Source organism: Caenorhabditis briggsae (genome assembly GCF_000004555.2).
Source record: "Caenorhabditis briggsae complete genome, chrII, whole genome shotgun sequence".
Classification (NCBI taxonomy): Eukaryota; Metazoa; Nematoda; class Chromadorea; order Rhabditida; family Rhabditidae; genus Caenorhabditis; species Caenorhabditis briggsae.
In genome coordinates, this window is record NC_013486.2 from 2,179,293 (window position 1) to 2,202,628 (window position 23,336).

At 33.1% G+C, this 23,336-nt stretch overlaps 3 protein-coding genes across 3 annotated transcripts in view; all 3 read left to right on the top strand.

Annotated features, from left to right (window-relative positions):
* Positions 1-392: 392 nt before the first annotated feature.
* Positions 393-5,969, top strand: CBG21952 (the record flags this gene model as incomplete). The annotated part of the gene is made up of 8 exons (XM_002629863.2): positions 393-419; positions 478-576; positions 622-725; positions 1,985-2,390; positions 3,682-3,767; positions 4,664-5,089; positions 5,403-5,601; positions 5,910-5,969. The coding sequence occupies 8 exons, from the start codon at positions 393-395 to the stop codon at positions 5,967-5,969; spliced, it is 1,407 nt and encodes a 468-aa protein (XP_002629909.2).
* Positions 5,970-7,282: 1,313 nt separating this feature from the next.
* CBG21949 lies at positions 7,283-10,947 on the top strand (the record flags this gene model as incomplete). The annotated part of the gene is made up of 7 exons (XM_045241785.1): positions 7,283-7,393; positions 7,743-7,828; positions 7,936-8,078; positions 8,415-8,697; positions 8,843-9,062; positions 10,145-10,227; positions 10,611-10,947. 7 exons carry the CDS (start codon positions 7,283-7,285, stop codon positions 10,945-10,947), a joined length of 1,263 nt encoding a protein of 420 aa, XP_045097424.1.
* A 2,303-nt stretch (positions 10,948-13,250) lies between these two features.
* Cbr-gpa-11 overlaps positions 13,251-23,336 on the top strand; it is a gene marked incomplete at both ends in the record, with an annotated part of 15,041 nt that continues 4,955 nt past the window's right edge. Inside the window, 2 exons of the mRNA XM_002629860.2 lie at positions 13,251-13,385; positions 18,327-18,413. Of these exons, the coding sequence (XP_002629906.2) occupies positions 13,251-13,385; positions 18,327-18,413 (222 nt within the window). The remainder of the gene's footprint in view (positions 13,386-18,326; positions 18,414-23,336) is intronic.

The window sequence follows — 23,336 nt, forward strand, 5'->3', positions numbered from 1 at the left end:
TTTCGTGTCGAGATTTTCGATTTTTCGAGTCAATTGGGCGATTTCACTGCAAAAATAGGGATTTTTTGGCCTAGAAAATGGAAAAATTGGGATTTNTAGGCCATGGCCTTGAATCCCAAAAATGTGGTTTCTAGGTCATCGAGTGAAAATGGCCTAGAAACCCATTATTTGGAGGACTAGGCCATGAAACTTCTGGTGGCCTAGAAACCGAAAGTTCTTGGATTTTTAGATCATCGAACAATATGGCCTAGGAATGAAAATTTCAGGTTTTCTAGGCAATAAAAGTTTTGGTGGGCTAAAAACTCAAATTTTGGGATTTNTAGGCCANTACCTTCCTCGGAATCGGAGGAGTCTCAATTCTTTGGATTTTTTTAAACGATTTTCAGCCAAAAATGGACTCATCTGGAAACGGGGAAGAAGTGAGATTTTTTTTTAATTAAAAAAAAAGTTTTGCCCCAAAAATATTTTTTTTTCCAGAACGAATCTAGCAAAGCATGCCGGGATGATATAATTGCAATGCTGATAGCGAGCGGTTATCACAAAGCAAGAATTGGCAGTTTAAATTTTTATAATAGAGTAATTTCAAAAAAAAATTTTTTTTTGAAAAATTGAAATTTTAAGATTGTCGGAGGCATCGCATGGGCGATTACAAGATATGATGATGTGGAGGTGGCGGCAGACTTGTTGTATGAGGAGTCGGAAGATCAGAATATCAAAATTCGAACGTACTTGGTTTTTTGAAAAATCGAAAATTTGGATTTTTGGAAAATTTACAATAAATTCTAAATTTTCCGAAAATTTTAAAACATATAAAATCCAGAATTTAGTTACAAATTTTAAAAAAATCAAAAAATTTGAATTTTTTATTTTTTTTTATTTTCAAAGTTCCAAAAAATCGGAAATTTCAAAATTTGGAAAATTTCGAGAAATTTGAATTTTAAAAGTAAAGAATCCATCGAAACTACAGAAAAATAAACTCGAAATTTGAAAAGAAAATGAATTTTCAAAAAATTTGCCACCGGGTGGAACCGAACCCGGACGCCTAGATTGGTAAATTTGAGATCCACTGAGCCAAAGTGCATTTTATCGGAAATTCGATTTTTAGGGTTTCTAGGGAGTTTAAGATGGGTTTAGAGCGTATTTTTGAGTCTAAAAACCTTATTTTCACCCTAAAAACTGCAAAAATTATAAAAATCGAAATTTTCATGTTAAAAATTCCAAAAAATTCGGAAATCTTGAATTTCAAAAATTCGGAAAATTTAAAGAAAAATTTCGAAAATTCCAAAAATTTGAAATTTTTAAAAGTTTTAAAAATTCGAAAATTGAAAAATTCAAATTTTTTAATTTTCTAAAATTCAGAAAATTCGAAAAATCGAAAAATTGAAAATTTCCAGAAAACGCAATTTTTAAAAAAATCGAAAAAAAAAATTTTTTCGATTTTTTGAAAAACTTGAAAATTCAAAAATCCAAAATTTCTTAAAATTCAAAGAAAAATTTTGAAAATTCCAAAAAATTTGAATTTTCAAATTTCCAAATTTTTTAAATTTCAGAAAATTTGAAAATCAAAAAAAAATTTCCAAATTTCCAGAAAAAGCAATTTTTCAAAATATCGAAAAAAAAAAGTTTTTTCTTCGATTTTTTGAAAATTTTGAAATTTCAAAAGTCCAAAAATTTCTTAAAATTAAAAGAAAATTTTTCAAAATTCCAAAAAATTGGAATTTTAAATTTTTTTAAAAATTCCAAAAATCGTAATTTTCAAATTTCCAAATTTTCCAAAATTGAGAAAATTCGAAAATAGATAATTTCCAAATTTCCAGAAAAAGCTTTTAATTTTCAAAAAATCGAAAAAAAAAACTTTTTTTCGATTTCAAATTTTTTTGAAATTTCAGATTTTTTAAGTTAAAAACTCTACATTTTTGGATTTTAAAATCATGAATTTATCATAAAAATGTACCAAAAATTCCCAAAAAATCCAATTTTTCAGAGAACAAAGCGAGAAAATCATCGAAGCTCTAAAATCGATAAATTGCCCTTATCAATTATCAGCTCATCAAATTTTCGGCTTAGATTTCCCGGCGCTCAAAAATGTGATTCAATGGATTCTGCGCAAAATTCTGTCCCGCCCACCCAACACACATCGCCACGTCATCAGTTGGGTCTCCAGAAGTCAGAAGACGTCGAATTCGGAGTTTCCGAAATTCAGAAGACGTCAGATGACGTCGACGACAAGACATCTAAAAAGATTTGATAATTCTGTGAAATATAGTTTGGCGATGGACGCAAAATGTACATTAGCAGAGTATTCGGTCTCTGGGGGTACGGTAGTTTTGGATTCGGAAGATGAGCAATTGGGTTTAGAGAGAGATACGGCGACGACGGAGAATTTACAGGTAGAGGACATCTGGAAAAACAGAAAAATTATCTAAAAAATTGTTTTTTTGAAAATTCCAAAAAATCTGAAATTCTGAAAAAATCTAAAATTTAGTTTTTTTTGGAATTTTTAAAAATTTGGAAATCCAAAAAAATTGAAAATTCTGAAAAAAAAATGAATTTTCAAAAAATTTGCCACCGGGTGGAACCGAACCCGGATGTCTAGATTGGTAAATTCGAGATCCACTGAGCCAAATGTGCATTTTATCGGAAATCCGATTTTTAGGGTTTCTAGGGGGTTTAAGATGGGTTTAGAGCGTATTTTTGGGTCGAAAAACCTTATTTTCACCATAAAAACGGCAAAAATCATAAAAATCAAAGGCATAATAATCCAGAATTTTTGAAATTTTGATGCTAAAAATTCCAAAAAATCGGAAAATTTTGAATTTCGAAAAATTCAAAATTTCTTAAAATTCCAAGAAAAATTTCGAAAATTCCACAAAATTTGAATTTTAAAAGTTTTGAAAAATTCAAAAATCGGAATTTTCAAATTTTCAAAAATTCAGAAAATTTCAAAATCAAAAATTTCCAAAATTCTGAATTTATAAAAATTGAAATTTCAAAAAAATTCTGAAAAAACTGAAATTTTGGATTTTTTCCGAAATTCGAAAAAAATGAAGTTCCGAGTTTTTTTTTGAAAATCCTGAAAATCAAAAAAACTGAGAAAATCGAATTTTCAAAAAATCTTAAATTTATTTGATTTTTTCAAAAATCTGGAAATTTGGAATTCCGAAAGAAATTTTTTTCCAGAAATATGCTTTTTGAAAATTCTGAAATTCTGAAAAAAAATTGAAATTCTGAGAAAATTTTGAAATTTAGATTTTTTCGAAAATTTCGAAAATAAAAATTTTTAATTTTGAAATGTCACAAATGCTGAAATTCGGATTTTAGAAATAAAAAATTTTCTCCAAAATTCAAAAAATTCTGAAATTCTGAAAAAAAAAATTTCAAAAAAAATTTTTTTTTTCGAAATTCGGTATTTTTTTGGATTTTCAGAAAATTTCAGACTTTTTTCGGAATTTCTAAAAATCTTGAAAATTCGAAATTTCAGGAAAAGAATCCAAAAATTTTCAGGAAATCAGTACGAAGAAGCATGTTCCAACGAGTACGGTCCGTGAAATGATTGAAAACGCAATGGTAGAAGACGTCGGAGATTCAGAAGGCCAAAATTCTGAAGTTCAAAATTCTGAAAATTTGAATTTACCGCTGAAAATTGAAAATTTGGAAGAAAAATTGGCACAAGAGACTGAGGAATTGAAGAAAATGGAGAAGGAAAATGAGGATTTGGAGAGAAAATTTACGAGAATTTCGGAGAAATTGGAGAATAACGAGGAGTTGTAAGTTGGCTGAAAATGGGAAAAAATCTAAAAAAATTTTCAAATTTCCAAAAATTTCATATTTAAAAAAATATATTTAAAAATTTTTTTTGGTGTTTTTTCTGAAATTTTCATTTTTTTTTCGAAATTTAAACTTTTCGGATTTTTCAGGTTTTCCAGATTTTTTTTTGAAAATTTTGAGAAACTGAAATTTTTAAATTTTTCAGAAATTTTGGAATTTTTCAAATTTTTCAGAAATTTACCCAACACACATCGCCACGTCATCAGATGGGTCTCCAGAAGATCACATTTTTGAATTTTCGAAACCGCGTCATTTCGAAACCGCGACACTTCGAAACCGCGTCATTTCGAAACCGCGACACTTCGAAACCGCGACATTTCGAAACCGCGACACTTCGAAACCGCGTCATTTCGAAACCTCGACACTTCGAAACCGCGTCATTTCGAAACCGCGACACTTCGAAACCGCGTCATTTCGAAACCGCGACACTTCGAAACCAGCCATTTCGAAACCACGACACTTCGAAACCGCGTCGTTCCGAAACCACGACAGAAATGACTGGTTTCGAAGTGTCTCGGTTTCGAAATGACTGGTTTCGAAGTGTCTCGGTTTCAAAGTTACCGGTTTCGAAGTGTCGTGGTTTCGAAATGACATGTTTCGAAGTGTCGCGGTTTCGAAGTGTCGCGGTATCGAAATGACATGTTTCGAAGTCTCGCGGTTTCAAACTAATTCTTGGAACTTTGAGAAATCCTGAAAATCTGAAAATTCTGAGAAAATTCCAAACTTGGAAAGTTTCAAAAAATTCCGAGAATCCTTGAAAATTCTGAAAAATCAAAATTTTATTTTTTAGAAATTTGAAAATCTTAAAAAATTTAAAAATCCCAAGAATTTTCAGCGATCTCCAACAAATCGAAGAGCTCATCAAATCCTTCAAAACCACTCAAATTCGCGCGGAAGAGCTTCAAAATCTGGTGTCAAATCTGGAAAATTCGGAAAGTGACGATGAGAAAAATTTGAGAAATTCGGAAGATTTCGAATCAGAAAAACTGGAAATTCAAGAGAAATTCAATGAAAAAACCAAGGAATTATCAGAATCGATTCGCGAGATAATTGCCCTACAATTCCAATTAGACCGCCTGAATTCGACGAATTTCTCGGCGATTTATCGAAAACGAAATATGGAACGAATTCAGAATTCGCTGGAATTAACACAGGAATCGAAAATGGCTGTTATCGATTTTAATGTCACTTGTGATATTTTGACATTTTCAAAACGAATCACTGGGTTTATGGATGAAGTGGAGAAGAGCTTGCTCGCTGAGTTAGTCTCTCCTTTTTGGCGGGAAAATTTGAAAAATTGATTTCTAGGAATTTCGAAAATTCAAAAAAAAAATTCAGTTCGGAGAATTTGAATTTTTTTCTTGAAATTCTGAAAATTCTAGTTTCCATGATGGCCGAACTTTTGCAAACAGAGTTTTCTAGGCCACTGTGTCAAAATTACCTAGAAATGGCCTGATATTCATCTGGTAGAGTTTCTAGGCCATTTTGACATGATGGCCGAACTTTTGCAAATTGGGGGTTTCTAGGCCACCACTTTTTTGGCCAACGAAAACCGAAAATCCCGAATCTTGCAGACCAATGCAAACCCAAGACCATCGTGACGCCTTCGTTTCGTATATGAATGATGTTCGTACGCAACTGGGTGAATATCATTGGAAAGCCACTCTCACCCAAGGGAATATGGACGTTGAGAAAACGGGATTGGCTCAAATTCGAACGGCGCTGAGAGCAAAAGAACGAGAAGTGGCGAATACGACGTTGGAGATGAAAAAGGTACTGTAGGTAGATTCCCGTAAGAGATATCAAAAAGTAGTCAACCGATAAAAGATTTGTGATATTATGATAAACATTTTATCAGTTTACCACTTTTTGATATCTTTGATATGAGCCGAGATAAATTGGTTCGAAGTTAACCCTTTAACTTTGACCCATTATAGCTCAATTACTAGAAGAGATATCAAAATGGTGTCAACTGATAAAATGTTTATTATAAAATCCTTAACATTTTATCAGTTGACCACTTTTCGGTATCAGTTACAGTAACCGAGATAAATTGGCTCAAAATAGACGACTATTTTCAGCTCCTCAATCTCAATCGACTGCTTCAAAAAACGGCTGCTGAATTGACGACCAACCAGTGATTCATCATTCTTTTTTGTATAAAATTTTGAAAATTTTGAACTTAATGATAAATTGTGATATTTGATTGATTTTGTTCTTTCTGTCTACAGTTTGAAAAAACACTATTAAAGGAGGCGAAAAAAATTTCGGGGGCAGTTCGGGGGACGAAATCGCGCCGCGCTTATGTAGACCATCGGTCGTCAGGCGCCTTCGCACCCCCGTAGCTCAGCCGGTAGCGGCGCTGTACCCCTGAGCTGCCTGTCATGAGTTCAACTCCTCATGGGGGTTCTCTATGCAAAATATCAGGAAAACTTTTTTTTTTGGTGTCTGGCCTCCTTTAAGAAATGTCGCTCAGAACCTCCAAAATCAGCTAATTATCGATCAATGCCATTTTTGAAGTCTTACAAAAGGGGTCCAGACTTTTCCGATTTGTCTGAAAATTTCAGTATCTACTAAACGAAAATAGAGCTTCACTTTTGTAGTTGACAACTTTTTTAGTAGCCTTTTTGGTTTTTGAGATATGCGCCTTTAAAAATACCGTACCTCGTTTTCTCAGACGGAAGGCAACAGTGGGGTACGATACTTTAAAGGTGCATATCACGAAAACCAAAGAAGATACAAAAAAAGGTAAACTACGAAATTGAAGCTCTATTTTTGATTAGTACGCTCTCAACTTTTTAGATGAATCGAAAAAATCTGAACACTGTTGTAGGACTACAAAGTTGACAGTACTTCCTAGTTTTCAACTAAAAATGGGTACGGTGCTTCGAACTGCAAACTTCAAAGTCCTACGAAATGGACCCAGATTTTTCCGATTCGTCATATAACTTTAGGGCATACCAAACAAAAATAAAGCACTAATTTTGTAGTTGAGCACTTTTTTGTAGCTTCTTTAGATTTTGAGGTATAAGCCTTTAAAAGTACCATATCTCCCGCCTCCTTCATCACAAAGGGAGACAGAGGGGGGGCTGTATTTTTAAAGGCGCATATCTCAAAAACCAAAAAAGCTAGAAACAAGTTGTCAACTACAAAATTGAAACTCTATTTTTGTTTAGTATATTCTGAAATTTTCAGATAAATCTGAAAATTCTGGACCACTTTTGTAGGAGTACTACAGTAGGACATCATAATTACCAGTTTTCAATTAAAAATAGGCGAAACTTGTTGAAATATTTCGAAATTTCTTTTTCCCGATCATTTGGTTTCATTTTGCTCTCAATAATGATGTGATTTCCTTCTCAACGCATTAGAAACACTTCAAAGGCGATAAGAGAGTTGACTTTTGTATTCAAACCTTTCTTTTTATCATTAAAAATTTTTGGTTTTTTCGAAAATGTACATTTACTGGATACTGTTACTAGCTGTTTCTGTAACTTGCGATCCATTTCTTATCCCATTAAAAGGCAAAGAAGGTCCAGGAATTTATACGATTTACAATGTTGAGGTAAGTCTTCGTTGTTGAAAATAGAATGTTCTCCATACCGGAAACTTTGAAAAAATTTATCTCAATTCCTGTAAGAGTTATCAGCTGAACATTTTTAGTCAACACCTTTTTGATATCTTTCACAAGAAACGGGATAAATTGGCTGTTGAAAGTTAGTGGCGCTCTAGTAGAGTGTTTACAGTACTTCGACTTTGAGCTCAATTATCTTATTTCCTGTGAAAGATATTCAAAAATTATCAACTGACAAAACTTATGTTATAAAATCCTTAACATTTCATGTTGACGGATTTTTGATATCTCTGACAGGAACCCAAATAAATTGGCTCATAGTTAAATGCTAGAATTTCAGGGTGGAGGAAAATTATATTTGGCTTCGAATGATGCTAACGAGAGTCTCAACAAGATTACACTTGTCACAGGAACCGTCAATATAACGTAAGAAGTAGTGCTTATTGCATAGTGCGCTCCATCGCACGGTGCATGTGCGGTAGAGCGCATTACGCTTTCTTAATCCTCAAAATCAAGATAATGTTGTTTTTCAGATTGGACCAACTCTATGACTTCAGCGACACTCCAAAATTCATAACAGTTTCCGACAAGGTGGTTCTATCAAATCAAAATTTAGATGATGTGACCGATGCGCTCACTGGTTATCTATATATAACCACTAAACAACAAGCAGATGGTGAGTTCCAAAGGCCCATAGTTACTTTCAGGATCAATATTTTTGAACTGGATAAACTTGATAGAACTCGACGAGATCTACAAAACGTTGCTATTTGAAAAAGTCCGAGAACAAAGTTACAAGCTACAAAACTAGCTGGACTCTGCCTGTTAGCTACTTGACCTGTAACTTTGTTCATACACAAGATACAGGTTTCTGAATAGTATTATTTTGTAGTTTTTGAGTTTTTCTATCATAACCAATTTAGTTGGTCCGAAAAAAAAAAATATATATATATCCGTTTTGGCGCTGTTTTAAGTATGGTTAAGTCTCAACTCCCATCATTCAAATTTGCAGATCCCAACTTCTCCGTAGCCGTTATCAAAACGAATCACACAATCGTTACAACTAACGCCAACTCGACTGTCGTCATTCTTAACACTGCACTGATTTCGGATTCAGATGAGATTGATAAGCCACTCAAAACGTCGCGTGTGACTAATATCAATCAGTCAGCAAATACCGAGTTTGATTTCCATTGGGGTATTCCTGCCAAAAATTGGACCACCATTACTAAAAACCGCTTTTTCGAGAATCCAATTCTTGCAGCCAATTGCTATAATAATGGCACATGCACGCGGTATAAGAAGACGTAAGCTCATATATCTCAGTTCCTATGAGAGATAATAAGAACCTGTCAACTGATAAAATGTTTGTCATTATATTGCCTACATTTTGACCAAATTTTATATTTATGAACCAAGATAATTGAGCTGAAATTGCAGATTCAACAACATAGAACCCCTTCAAATCAACCAGGACTATTGGTATCTCAAGTCTTCTGGTCCATTAACGATGACCATTGAAAACAAGTTTGTCCGCACTCTCAACTACACGACAACTGCATTTGAAACAACTGGGATTATTGTGAACAACGACGTGTTTTTAGAACACACCGTCAACTTTATTTTGGATCCGACGAGAGAACGAGACGCTGGCGTGATAGTAGGGTTTTGATTCTATTTTCTTTAGAATTTCAGGCTGCATATTTGATTGACTGTCATGATAAGCTCATCATCTCGGGAAGTGCTATAAGATGATAAAAAATACAATTCCTAGCCGCCAACTTTGAGTCGATTCATCTCCGTCCTTGTGAAAGATTTCGAAAGTAGTCAACTTACAAAAGGTTTATCATAATATCACAGACATTTTGACAGTTGTTCGACATCTTTCACAGGAAACGAGGTAAATTGGACCAACTCTGACGGTTAGGAGGCCATTTTATTAATAAATATGGTCACGGTAACAGGGATGTCCGGAACATAATTCGGAATTCCGAAAATTCCGATCGGAATTAGGTAATTTTATGACTACAGTATAACAAGAAAAACTGGCTTGTTTGTCCCGAGCGGAATTACTTTTGATGTTTTTTGCACTGCCGAAACTGCAGAAACCTTTCTGTCAATTTTCACCAGTTTTTGGCGTTTTTGTGATGGTAAAATGGAATTTCCACTTTAAAGGTGGGGGGACATGAAAAAAAAATAATGTTCTCGAAATTCCGTTCAAAGATGCCCCTCGAGGAGTTGAACTTGTGAGGGCGATGATTGAGGGTGCGGCGCCGCTACCGACTGAGCCACGCATGCAAAGAGAAAGCGCACACCCGATTGCATACATAAAGGCGAGGACGACAGCTGTACGCAGAGTGACATTAAGCGTTGTACACCGTGACGGTAGAATGTCTAGCTACAAAAAAACTACTAAAAATCTCCTGTCCCCCCACCTTTAAAATTTGAATTTTTAAAAGTTCCGAAATTCCGAATTTATCAAAAACAGAATATTCCGAGATTTCGAAATTCCGAGATTTTAAAAATCGGAAAATACCGAAAAAGGCCATTTCGAACACCTCTGCGCGGTAATTTAAAAAATCGGTATCCTTATGAAATTCCTAGAGAAATCTATTTGGCATATACAGGTCATCGTCACAAATTGTATCATTTTATAGTACTTCTCTCATATCTTTCTTTTTTTTTTGAATATGAAGCCTTAAAAAAGGATATGTCCCCTCCCGAATGACTGCAAGTTTTCAGGTATCCACATTCATCGAATCGAACGACACTTTGATCGAATTCCGTTTATTGGATGAAAATGGAGGAGAGATTGAAATGTCTTTGTATGTCTTTTTCTCTGAATATGAGCACTCTAGAATTCGAACCAAATGGTCCCAATTTGCTTACCGTATATGGCCTAATACATCACTGGCACTTTAAGGCTCAAAGTTTAAGCTCAATTATCTTCATTTCCGTAAGAGATATCAAAAAGTAAAAAAAAACTGACAAAAGGTTGATAATTTTATGCTAGTGGCCCAGAACCTGTAATAATCAACCCAAACAACTTTGAGCCAATCTGTTTTCTGTAGAAGATATGTTTTCAGCGATGCAAAAGGGCAAAGTATTCACGAACAAATGGATGTGCTTGATCCAGCCAAGTTTCTAGTTGTCAACTCGACCAGTATTCATCCCGGAGTCTTTTATTGTCAGTATTACGGATTTCAAGGAGACCTTTTGCCGAAAACCACGATGCGACCAACTACCTCTATGACACCGTCTACAGTAATCTCTACTACAGTACCTACAGTTTCTACAGTAATTCCAATCTCCTCAGCGCCTGTCTTCTCAACAACAGTCTCAGTCCTGCTATCTACACAACCAACTACAGTAATCAAAACTACAGTAATCCCCTCGACATCTGCCTCCTCTACTCAGACGGAACCGGCTACAGTAGTCTCCACTACAGTACCCACAGTTTCTACAGTAACGCCCTTGACGCCCGCCTCTTCTACTGTTACACAACCAACTACAGTAACTACAGTAATCCCCTCAACGACCTCTAAAATTCCCACTACTACCTCGTTAACATCAAACGAATTTAGTTTCATTCCTTTGATTTTGTCAATTTTATTCATTTTTTGATTTTTTAAAAATGAATTTTGAATTTTTTAATCTTTTCGAACATTTCAGCGCAAAGCCGTTTTGTTCGGAGGAGCGCGGTTGCCTTTCAAAAATAAATAAGATGTTCGACTTGTCCAAGTTCAGAAGTTTGCGGCACATTAGATCAAAAATGTTTGTTATCTGTGCCTCTCACTAGAATTGTACTCTCTCGCTCCCAAAAATCTTTTCATTGGAGCGCGTTTTCATACCTCCCAATTTTAAAGGTTTTGTTTAGAAGTTTTTCTAGTTTAGTTTTCTCGAAAAGTACAAAGAACACTAGACACTAATTAACTGAAATCCACAAAAACATTACAGCTGCTTATTTCTGTGCTGACTCATAACTAACTTTCTATGTTTCACGAATTTCTTCTTTGATGATTATTGCGCTTGATTTTGAAAATTCGAAAATTACAAAAAAATCATATGTTTTCAATTTATTGTCTGCAGAATCCATGACGTCTTCATTTTTCGAAGTTTTTGAAACATCTGCTTCCCTGCTCAATTTAACTATGAATACAACTTCAAATTCTGCTTGATAACTTTTTTCACAAAATTTGAAAATTCCGATTTCAAAAAAAAATAATAATTTCAAAATGATTCTGCTAAACTTTGCGCTCTTCAAAGGTTTTCTGTTATTTATAAAATCAAAAATGCTAGAAATAATTATAGACTTCTTCAAAACGGCACCCTCTATTCCACCCCCACATCAACCAACAATTTACTTTAGTTTTTGGAATTTTTCGAAATTTTATTTCTGAATTTCTGAATTTCTGAATTTACGAATTTTTGAATTTCTGAATTTCTGAATTTCTGAATTTCTGAATTTCTGAATTTCTGAATTTATGAATTTTTGAATTTTTGAATTTCTGAATTTCTGAATTTCTGAATTTCTGAATTTCTGAATTTCTGAATTTCTGAATTTCTGAATTTCTGAATTTCAGAAGTCCAGAATTTCTGAATTTCTAAATTTCCGAATTTCTGAATTTCTGAATTTCTGAATTTCTGAATTTCTGAATTTCTGAATTTCTGAATTTCTGAATTCCTGAATTTCTGAATTTCTGAATTTCTGAATTTCTGAATTTCTGAATTCATGGAAATTTAGAAATTTCAGTATTTCCTATAAACTTCAACTTTTGATGGTCGTCTATTTTTTTTGAAATTCCTGAACTTCTGAATTTCCCAATTTCATTTCAAAATTTTTATTTTCAAAATTTCAGAATGTCGGATTTTCGAAATTTTGAACTTCTGAAAATCCCGAATTTTTGAAAATCTCAAATATTTTTTAGATTTAAAGAAATGTTGACTTTCTGAAAATTAGGAATTTGATTTTTCGCGATTTTCAGGATTTTTGAACTCTTTTTTACTTCCAAATTTTCAAAGTTCCCGATTTTCAGTCTTATTTGCAACTCAGACTTTTCCGGAAGTTTCCTTGTAATTTCCGAATTTTTTTGAATTTTGAAAAATTTCGAAAAAAAATATATGTGAAACGTTTTTTCTACATTTCCTAACTCCACATGACTCTCAGAAAATATGACAAAGTTAAAAAAAAAATACTCATTTTTCCCCAAAATTTTCATCTGCTGTTTTTTTCACTTTTTTCTTTTTTCCTATTACTTTTCAGTTTAGTTTTTCCAAGAAATTTTAATTTTTTTGTTGTTTTTTTCTTTGAATTTTTCCAATATCTCATAATGACCTAACTTCCCAGAAGGCCATTTTTACTAGGCCATTTTTTAAATTTATTATCCTTTTATTGCTGACGTCATCATCAAATGAAACAAATCAAATTGGGTGCTTTCTTTCGGGGAACGTGCATAAGAAAATAAATGCTCATTTGATCTACCTATATTTCTTCTTTAATTATTTTTTTTAGAATTTTAGGAGGCGTTTTTCAATTATCGAAGCTGACTTCTCATTTTCTGAGCAAACCCCAATGGTTTCTGTTTGTTTTTCATGTGCTCTGTTTTTCGTTTTTTTTCAAACTTCACAGTTCACATATTCCAAAGCTTGAAACTTTGGTCTTAATTATCTCGGTTCCTTCGAGAGATACAAAAAATGTACCAACTGATAAAATGTAAAGCATTTTATGATAAGCATTTCATCAGTTGACAGTTTTTTGGTAGTTTTCACAGAAATCGAGATACTTGAGCTCAAAGTTCCTGTTGCCCCAAAGGTTTTGAATTCCCGCCAAGCTCCTTCTCTTCCAGATATGCCAACCCCAGCCATTGAAAACGACGATTCCAGTGGTGACACAATCAACTCATCTGGAGCCGAAGATACCCTAGACGCAGATAATGGAGCATTAGAGACGACGTCAGATTCAAATGAACGCCCTCGACAACCGGTTTGTCTTTTTTTTTAATATTTCGGCAGGAATTGCATTTTTGAAGACCAATTCAAAATTTTGCATACTTGCAAAATCAGGGCCTGGCCCGGCCCGGCGGGCACGGGTTCTTCAAATTCGAAAATTTGTTTCGAAATTTCAAAAAAATTTTCAAATTTTTTTGTGAAAAATTTTTCTATGGACACTCTTATCTTTTTTTACTTGACAGAAAAATCTTTTTTTTGTTTATTGACCCCAAAATTTTTTGGCTCTTTTCTAGTTTAGAGGTCCCAAAAAAATTTAGAGGTCCGAAAAAAAGTTAGAGGTCCAAAAATAAATTAGAGGTCCCAAAAAAAATTTGAGGTCCCAAAAAAGTTTAAAGGTCCCAAGAAAAAATAGAGGTCCAAAATACGAAAAACTCGCAGATGTTGGAATAATGTACTAGTATTTGAACTGTGCGAGTAGTTTGAGTTTTAGGGTCTTATAGGATGACATGACTACTCCTAACAATTTTAGCTCCTATTCTCTCGCATCTTGCCGATGAACCCAATTTACATATGAGGAAAATTTGGGCAATACAGTAATCACTCCGTGATTATGCTGTCTCTCAGGCTTAGATAATTGTCAGAAAATATGCATTCCTAAGCCTATTAGAAGTATAAAATATATCACCAACAATTATTTTGCTATAAGACCTCAAAACTTTAAATTCTTACACAATTCAAATTTTAGTACATTATTCCGGTATCTGTGCATTTTTAAGTTTTGGACCACTATTTTTTCTTGGGACCACTAAACTTTTTTGGGACCTCTAATTTTTTTTGGGACCTCTATTTTATTTTGGGACCTCTAATTTTTTTCGGACCTCTATTCTTTTTTGGGACCTCTAAACTAGAAAAGAGCCAATTTTTTTTGAAAACCCGGGCCGGGCCCTGAAAATTCTGAAAAAAGCCCGTCCCGGCGCGGCCCGTTGCAAGAATGAAAATTTGTAACCTCCGAGGCCCAATTGATCAAATATATTCTTTTCTAGCTTAATCTAGCTTAAAATAGCTTTAAAGTTGTTCTGTCAATAAAGCAAACTTGCTATATGTTTCTGAATATAAATACCAGTTCTAAAACTTCCGGCTGCAAGAGTGATCTGTTTCGCAAGGAACAGTGTCGAAATTTCATTACTAGACTTGCTATTTCGAAAAAAGGTTTTCATATTTCAGAAATCTTTAATAATATTCATACGAACACAAATTCTAGATCATTACTATTTTTTGTTTTTGAGATGAAAATGGAAAACATATTTTTGTGTTGAAAAACAGGTCATTATCTCATTAGGTGTGAAAATGGCGAATTTGACTGCTTATCTGACTTCTAAGTAACGAAACTCGTAAAGATTACAACTTGGAGCTCAATCATCTCGTTTCCCATAAAAGATATGAAAAATTTGCCGATTAATAAAATGTTGATGATAACATTCTCAACATTTTATCAGTTGACAACTTTTCGATATCTCTCATAGAAGCGGAGATAATCGTTCTCAAAGTCTCGACAGTCAAAAATTATCAATGGAGCACGTATGCAACAAGTAGTCACTGTGATAGAGAACTCCATTGACGCACTTGGGTGCATCTGAAAACAAACTTGACGTTGGTTGTTCGGTTTCACCTGTTCATCACTTAACTTATTCTCTGACTTGAGAACTAGAACAGAGAATAGTTTATGGAGTTTGTGAAAAAGTGAATCTGGGGTAAATTAGGAAAGAGAAGTTAGACTATTGAAAAATACTACTTCGGAGGTCTTCCGTCTGGGAGTTATTCGCTTCGATATCGAGGCAAGAGGAATCAGGAGGAGTTAACCCATGCAAGTTAGCAGTGATGGGAGGAATTTCCGTTTTCCGTTTTCCGCTTGGTTTCTAGAGACCTTTTTTCCGTTTCCGTTTCCGTAATAGTAAAATTATATTTCCGCTTCCGTTTCCGTTTTCCGCCCGATTTTTGAAAAAAATTTTCCGTTCCCGTTTTCCGTATTTCGGAAAAATGCGTTTCCTCCCATCACTGCAAGTTAGGCCATGAATGGAAGCAGTTTAGATGCTTTCTGGGATCGCTCAGTTTAAGCACAATGGCTTAACAAAAGACTCGGCCACGAGCTAGGCTCTCCCAGCTGAGCTACACGGACAAAAATTCAAACTCCAAGGAAACATCTGTACCTAAAAATCTAAGAACTGTTCATTTTGAAACAGGCCATTTCCCTACCGAATATTTGTATCTGTGGCGCATAAGAAAAATTTCGAAATTCTCTAAAAAGTCAAAAAATACAAAAATAGGAATGCAACACTCCCTAAACTGTAAGATCAGTTTTCTTTGGAACAAAAACATGAGTCTGAAAATCCAACATTTTCCGAGTGATATGACTAATCGCACTGATTTAGGATCCCCCAGGGGAATCAATCTAGAAAATTCGAGAGCGCTTTTTGAGTGAATAGAAAATTGTGATAATTTTTGAATAAAAAGGATGTGTGAAAAAAGGTTTTTTTCATTTTCCTAGCTTCGAATTCCAAACATTTTTTCTGAAAAATTGCTAGATGAATCTCCCATTAAAACCCTCATATCTCTTCTCAAAATCGTCGTATTTCAAAAATTGGAATTGTGTTTTTTTGTGTTCATTTCTGATAGATTCTCCTTTTTGACTGTTCAGAAATTCAGAAATTCAGAAATTCAGAAATTCAGAAATTCAGAAATTCAGAAATTCAGAAATTCAGAAATTCAGAAATTCAGAAATTCAGAAATTCAGAAATTCAGAAATTCAGAAATTCAGAAATTCAGAAATTCAGAAATTCAGAAATTCAGAAATTCAGAAATTCAGAAATTCAGAAATTCAGAAATTCAGAAATTCAGAAATTCAGAAATTCAGAAATTCAGAAATTCAGAAATTCAGAAATTCAGGAATTCAGAAATTCCGAAATTCCGAAATTCCGAAATTCCGAAATTCAGAAAAAACACTCTGAATATTAGAAATTTTTAGAATTTTCCAACTTTTTAGAAACTAAAAATTTCAGAATTCAGAATTTCTGAAATTTCCAATTTTCGAGTTTTGGAAACTTCAAAATTTAAAAAATTCTCAAAAAACCAAAAAGCCCGCTAAAAAACCAAAACAAACACTTCTAGAACCTCTTCATCATTTCATTTCCCTTCGCTTCTTTTCCCTCTCTCAAACACAAACACAAACAATAATTTCTAACATGTTTGGATTTTATGTATTAGCTATCAGAGATATCAGCAACACCTAAAAAGTAACAAAAAATTTAGTGAGAAAGATGTTCCAGGATAAGGAGGGATACATTTTTCGAGGCAAATTTTTTCGAACGATTTTTCACGATATTTTAGTTTTAGACGAAATTTTTTCGAATTTTACCCGATTTTTGTGCGGTTTCTGACCGATTTCTCTCGAACCAGTGTACCTGAAAAAAATTTGAAAACAGAAAATGAAATTAGGGATCTTCCTTTATGGGGATGCAAAAAATCAAACCAATCCATTGAGTGGTTCTCGCGTACCAAGAGGTGGAAGCTGGACCATCGGAATTTCGAACATTTCACTCAAAACTTAATACAATTTTTTCAATTTTTAGCGAATCAGGTAATTTTTTTTGTCTCAGCATAGGTATCAAAATTGTGCATCTCGTAACCGTGGCATATTTTTAATTTAGGCCTTAATCCGGTAGAAAAAACCGGAAAACCGAAAAAAAATCGGATCCACTTGTTCGCTTTGCGTCATAATATATATATAGGTTCAAAATGTACCAATTTCGACGATTTTTAGCAACCGGGTAGCCATAGAGATTTTCTATCGATTGAAAAAAAAAACAGCCAAAACGGACCGGAATTGACCTAGTTACGATTCTTCAAAAAAATTTCTACAAAATTCGAAAATGGGGGTACGTGATACCTACTCGATTTAAAGGAAGAAGGTGGCGGATTTATTTTTCATAAAGTTTGATTTATCATACTCTGTTTTTGGATTTTAAAATGTGGTTTTTTGAATCTTCCAATGATCTATTTTGGATTTTCGGAAAATAAGTATCGTTCTAGAAAACTGATGTTAGGGAGTGTCAAACTCCCCATTTTCGTACTTTCTGACTTTTCGAAAAACAATTTTAAATTTTTCATTTACGACACAGATACAATTATTTGACTTTTAGACCCGAGAAAATAGGAAATTGAAGACCAGGAAGACTTTTTTCTGAATATAAATACCAGTTCTAAAACTTCCGGCTGCAAGGGAACAGTGTCGAAATTTCATTATTAGACTTGCTATTTTGAAAAAATATTTTCATATTTCAGAAATCTTTAATAATATTCATACGAACACAAATTCTAGATCATTACTATTTTTTGTTTTTGAGATGAAAATGGAAAACATATTTTTGTGTTGAAAAACAGGTCATTATCTCATTAGGTGTGAAAATGGCGAATTTTTAGAATATCAGAATTTTCTGGTTCTTATTTCACTGATTTTTTCTTAGATTTTGGAATCTCAGAATATCTCTCACAATTTCTGGACCCTTTTTTTTCTGAAACCAGAAGATTATGGCCGCCGGCGTGAATTTTTCCGTGAACTTTTTAACCTACCTGTGAGAGCAGTCAACTTCAAAATTTTCCAAAAAAAAAGATTTTTGTAGTCTCATGACCTCAATTTCAGAAATTTGATTTCGATATTATCAAAATCAAAACAGTCGGGCATCATCTTGCTGCTAGTTCGGATTATCTGCGAAAATTTGATAAGTTTTGGTCCAACGGTGACTGCGCTAGGGTCGGCGACCCGGGAACACCGGACACACACACAGAATTTGGTGATTGTTAATAGTAAAGAAATGAACGTTCTGGAATTCCCAACTTTGTCAATTATACCAACAAGTTCTAAACTTTTCAAAGTTGAAATTCGAAAAAAAAACTCTCAGTAATTGCCATCCGATTTCAGAAACCCGGACCACGACCGCCTGTGCGAGTGCAACCAGTGATGCCTCCAGAACCCGAAGAAACCGGTTACAATTGCTGTAGTCGGAAGGTTAGTACATTATTTTTTCTCTGAAATCTTAAAATTCTGTGAAACCCTGAAATTTAATTTTTTAAATATTTTAAATTTTGGAAAATGTTGGGAATTCTTCTCAAATAATTGAAAATTCTAAAATTCTGAAAACAACTTTTTTTCCGATCATATCTTATATTCAAAATTTCCTAAAATACGATAATTCTGAATCTCGAAATGTTTTTTTAATTTGTAGAATTCTAAAATTTCCAAATCCTATTATTTGCTAGAGTTCTAAAACTCCAGAATTTCTCTTTTTCTACTAGCCTTCTGACTTCTGATGACGTGACGTCATCAGAAGAAAATTTAATCTGAATCCCCCAATTTCCTTGCCCCCCTTTACTCAGATTTCCTTCAATTTTTTTTTCAACTAATCTGATTTTTTTTCAGTATGTATTTTTTTTTCTTTTTCCTTTTTTCTCAAGTCGGGTCGTTTTTGGAAATAGTGTTTGCGTTTGAGAGAGGGAAAAGAAGCGAAGGGAGATGATAATGATGAAGAGGTTCTAGAAGTGTTTGTTTTGGTTTTTTAGCGGGCTTTTTGGTTTTTTGAGAATTTTTTAAATTTGGAAGTTTCCAAAACTCGAAAATTGGAAATTCCAGAAATTCTGAATTCTAAAATTTTAGATAAGTTTCTAAAAAGTTGGAAAATTCTAAAAATTTCTAATATTCAGAGTGTTTTTTCTGAATTTCGGAATTTCGGAATTTCGGAATTTCTGAATTCCTGAATTTCTGAATTTCTGAATTTCTGAATTTCCAACTTCCGGCATTTCGGAAAAAGGAAATGTGTTTTATTAGCATAATTTAATAAACTTTTTGAGTTTCTAAGAATTCAAAAAAAATGACAAATGACACAGCTGTATTTTCTAGTTTGACATGACAAAATCTCATAAAACATTTAAAACTTTTTGTCATGGAGACCAAATGGAAACTTCAGGAAAATTGAACAGGGTTTCACCTGTTCCTTGAAATCATTTGCTGGATTTTACAGAATATTCAATTCTCATCTTCAGAACAAATAGAGAACTTATTTTCAATTTTTGAATTTTCGAATTTTGCAATTTCTGAATTTTTGAATATTTGAATGTTTTTAGAAATGTTGAGTTTCGCGAAAATTTTGTAAAATTTGAAACAAAGTGTTATTTTGATGTTTTCACTTTAATTTCGTTGATCTTCTTGATCTTTTCGGATTATTAATTTTAATAATGAGTCAAGAGAAAATATGTATTTTGAAATTCACTGAAGCTTACAAATTATTCTTTCAACTTACTATTAGAATCCACCCTCTTTCTGAATTTTGGAGTTCAGAATACGTTCGGAACTGAAGTCTTCTAATTCTGGATTATTGAAATTTCAGAAGTTCAGAAGTTCCAAAAAGTTCTAACAAAGAATCTAGAATTCTGAAAAATACCGATGTTCCAAATAATACATTTTTTGGTTTTTGTGTTTTCAAGTTACTGAATTCTCACTTCTGAATATTGTAATTTTTAGATTTCAAAATTTGGGAATTCAGAAATGCAGAAATCCAGAAATTCAGAAATTCAGATATTCAGAAATTCAGAAATTCAGAAATTCAGAAATTCAGAAATTCAGAAATTCAGAAATTCAGAAATTCAGAAATTCAGAAATTCAGAAATTCAGAAATTCAGAAATTCAGAAATTCAGAAATTCAGAAATTCAGAAATTCAGAAATTCAGAAATTCAGAAATTCAGAAATTCAGAAATTCAGAAATTCAGAAATTCAGAAATTCAGAAATTCAGAAATTCAGATATTCAGAAATTTAGAAATTCAGAAATTCGGAAATTCAGAAATCCCAAAATTTTGTATGTCAAAACATTTTATTTTCCGTGATTCTCAATTTGAACAGGTGAAGATTTTTTATTTTTCTCTCAGTTTTGACTTTTTTCCATTTTTTAACTTTTTCACTTCTCTCATAAAGTTTCTAGAATAAAAAAATCGCTTTTTCAAAAACTTCATTTTTTGGTCCACTTTATAGTCTAGTTTATATTTTGTAGTCTATATAAAAATATGTACTTTTTATAATAGTAAAAAAAGGTGTGACGCTTTTTTGAGAGGATCAATTCTTAGAATTTCTGGATACAAACCAATCGAGCAGAATTATCTAATAGTGCAAGTATAATTTTTTTTTGCAAACCATTCAAAAAGTTTCGAAAATCTTTTTTTTCAAAAATACTGAAAAGAGAATTGATCAACTTTTTCTTTCAAAAACTTGAAATTTTAAATTTCAAAGTTCCAAGAAAATTGAAACATTCGAAAATTTATGGTACCGTAAACACTCTAACGGAACGCCACCCGAATCATCAAATTTGAGCCCATGTATCTCATTTTCTGTGAGAGATATCAAAAGGTGGTTAACTGATTAAATGTTGCTGATATTATGATAAAGATTTTATTAGTTGACAATTTTTTTTTATGACGAAAAATAAGAAAATTGAAAAATACATAAGAAAAAAAAAGATTTTTGAGTACAAGTACAGAACTCAGAGAATGGAGAGTTCAGATATTAGGGATCGAAACGGTGTTAGTTAAACACTTTTTGATATCTTTCACGGGAATTGACAACTTTTTGATAGCTTAAATTTAAATGATTGGGTGCCGTTCTATTAGAGTGCTCACGGCATATGATATTTCCAGCAAACGAATTTTTAATTTTTTCCAGAAAATTTGTTATTTTCAGAATTTTCCTAAATTTCCACCGTTTCGATCCCTAATATCTGAACTCTCCATTCTTTGAGTTCTGTACTTGTACTCAAAAATCTTTTTTTTTTCTTATGTATTTCCCAATTTTCTTATTTTTCGTCATAAAGAAAAGTCGTCGTGCAAAAAATATGAGAAATCCAACCTTTATAACCAAATTGTTTGGGGGGAAAACCCAATTATTTGGAGAGTCAGAGACTCCAACAAAAAGTGTACACTCATTTGCTCAGTTCTCTTCACCTGTCCTTTTTTCTCTCTTGTGCTATTACTTTTTGAACAAAAATGTTTTTTTCTTGTTTTCTAACGATCGCTCGCTTCCGCGTATCTCAGCAGAGTCAACTTAAAGTATTCTAGTTGATATATGATCTAGAAAACTTATCTAAACTTTTAGAAAATTCAGAAAATCTGATGTTGAGAATTTTTGGAATTTTTAGAATTTTTGGAACTTTCGATTCATTTGAAAATTTCACAGTATATTAAACAAAAATAGAGCTTCAATTTTGTAGTTGACAACTTTTTTGTAGAATTTTTGGTTTTTAAGATATGCGCCTTTAAAAATACCATCCCCACCCTCTCCTTTAAGATGGGCCGGGGGAAAGTGAGGCAAAGTGGTACTTTTTAAAGGCGCATATCTCAAAAACCAAAGAAGCTACTAAGAAGTTGTCAACTACAAAATTGAAGTTCTATTTTTGTTTAGTACATTCTGAAATTTTTAGACAAATTGAACAATTTTGGATTGCTTTTCTAGAACTCCGAACTTGACTATTTTTTAATAAAAATGTTCAAATTACCACAGACAATTTTGAGCTTAATTATCTCGGCTCTTATGAAAGATATCAAAAAGTTGTTAACTAATAAAATGTTTATCATAATTTTGCCAACATTTTATTTGTTGACCATTTTTTGATATCTCCTACAGGAACCGAGATAATTAAGCTCAATTGTAGGATAGGCGTTCTAGAGCAACTTTGATGTTCATTAAAACCCCCTTCATAAATTCTTCCCCCATTCAAAAGATATGTATTCTCTGTTATTTTTTAAGGTTCTCAGAATGTTCTTATCACATCAAAACCTTATCAGTACCCCCCATCCCCTAGGGACCCACCAGACTAGACATTCATCATAATCCCCTTTTTTCTCAGAAAATTCTGTTTTCCACTTTCTCTCGTACCAGGAACATACAAACATAACACACACAACAACAAATACCTAATAATTATATTTTTCTGTTTTTCGAGTTTTCGAAGTTTTTCGAAATTTGTGGTTTCTCTATAGTTTGTGATTGTACGATGAAAATGGTGAGTGTCGGATAATTGCGGTGCGCGTTTCTGTCATTTTCCGAGAGGAAATGTTGCGTTTAAGCCACGCCCCCTTTTTGAGCTTATAGAAGTTTCTGGAAACATTTATTCTCATTCTTATTGTAGCCTAAAAAGAGAGCTGAGCTTTTAGAAAATTCTGTAAGCTGTTTTATTCTAATTTTTGTTTTACCTAGCTAGCCTAACGTATACAAGCTACTTGCACTTTAAGCTCAATTATCTCGGTTTACTTAAAAGATATTAAAAATTGGACAACTGATAAAATGTTAGGGATATTATGAAAGTTCATTTATCAGTTTACAGATTTTTGTTATCTCTTATAGTGGCAGAGATAAATGAGCGAGAAGATGACCTAACATTCGGAAACTAGGCTATAAACCTACTTACATTTTGAGCTCAATTATCGCAGGTCTTGTAAAAGATATCAAAAAGTGGTCAATTGATGAAATAATTAAAATATTATGATAAACAATCTATCAGTTGACCATTTTTTGATATCTCTCACAGGAACCGAGATAATCGAGCTGAAAGATGACCTAACTTCCACAAGCGTCGACATATACCGTTGATCTCAATTATGTCGGTCCCTATAAAAGACCGTCTTATTTAGTCTCTTCTAGCCCCCAGATTCATAGGAATTTTCCAGAAAATAACTGGTCCGTCAAATCGCATCCCATCGGCTAACCAGATCCAACCAATTCAAACCGCATCATCAAGGACGAGCCATCAGCAGCCTGTAAGGACATTTTAGGAGTATTCTGAAAAGTACTAGAAGGTTCTAGGAGATTCCAGATCTTTCTAGACACTTTTGATTGTTCAAGAACCTTTAAGATTCAGAAAATAAGTTCCAGAATGTCCTAGAACATTCTT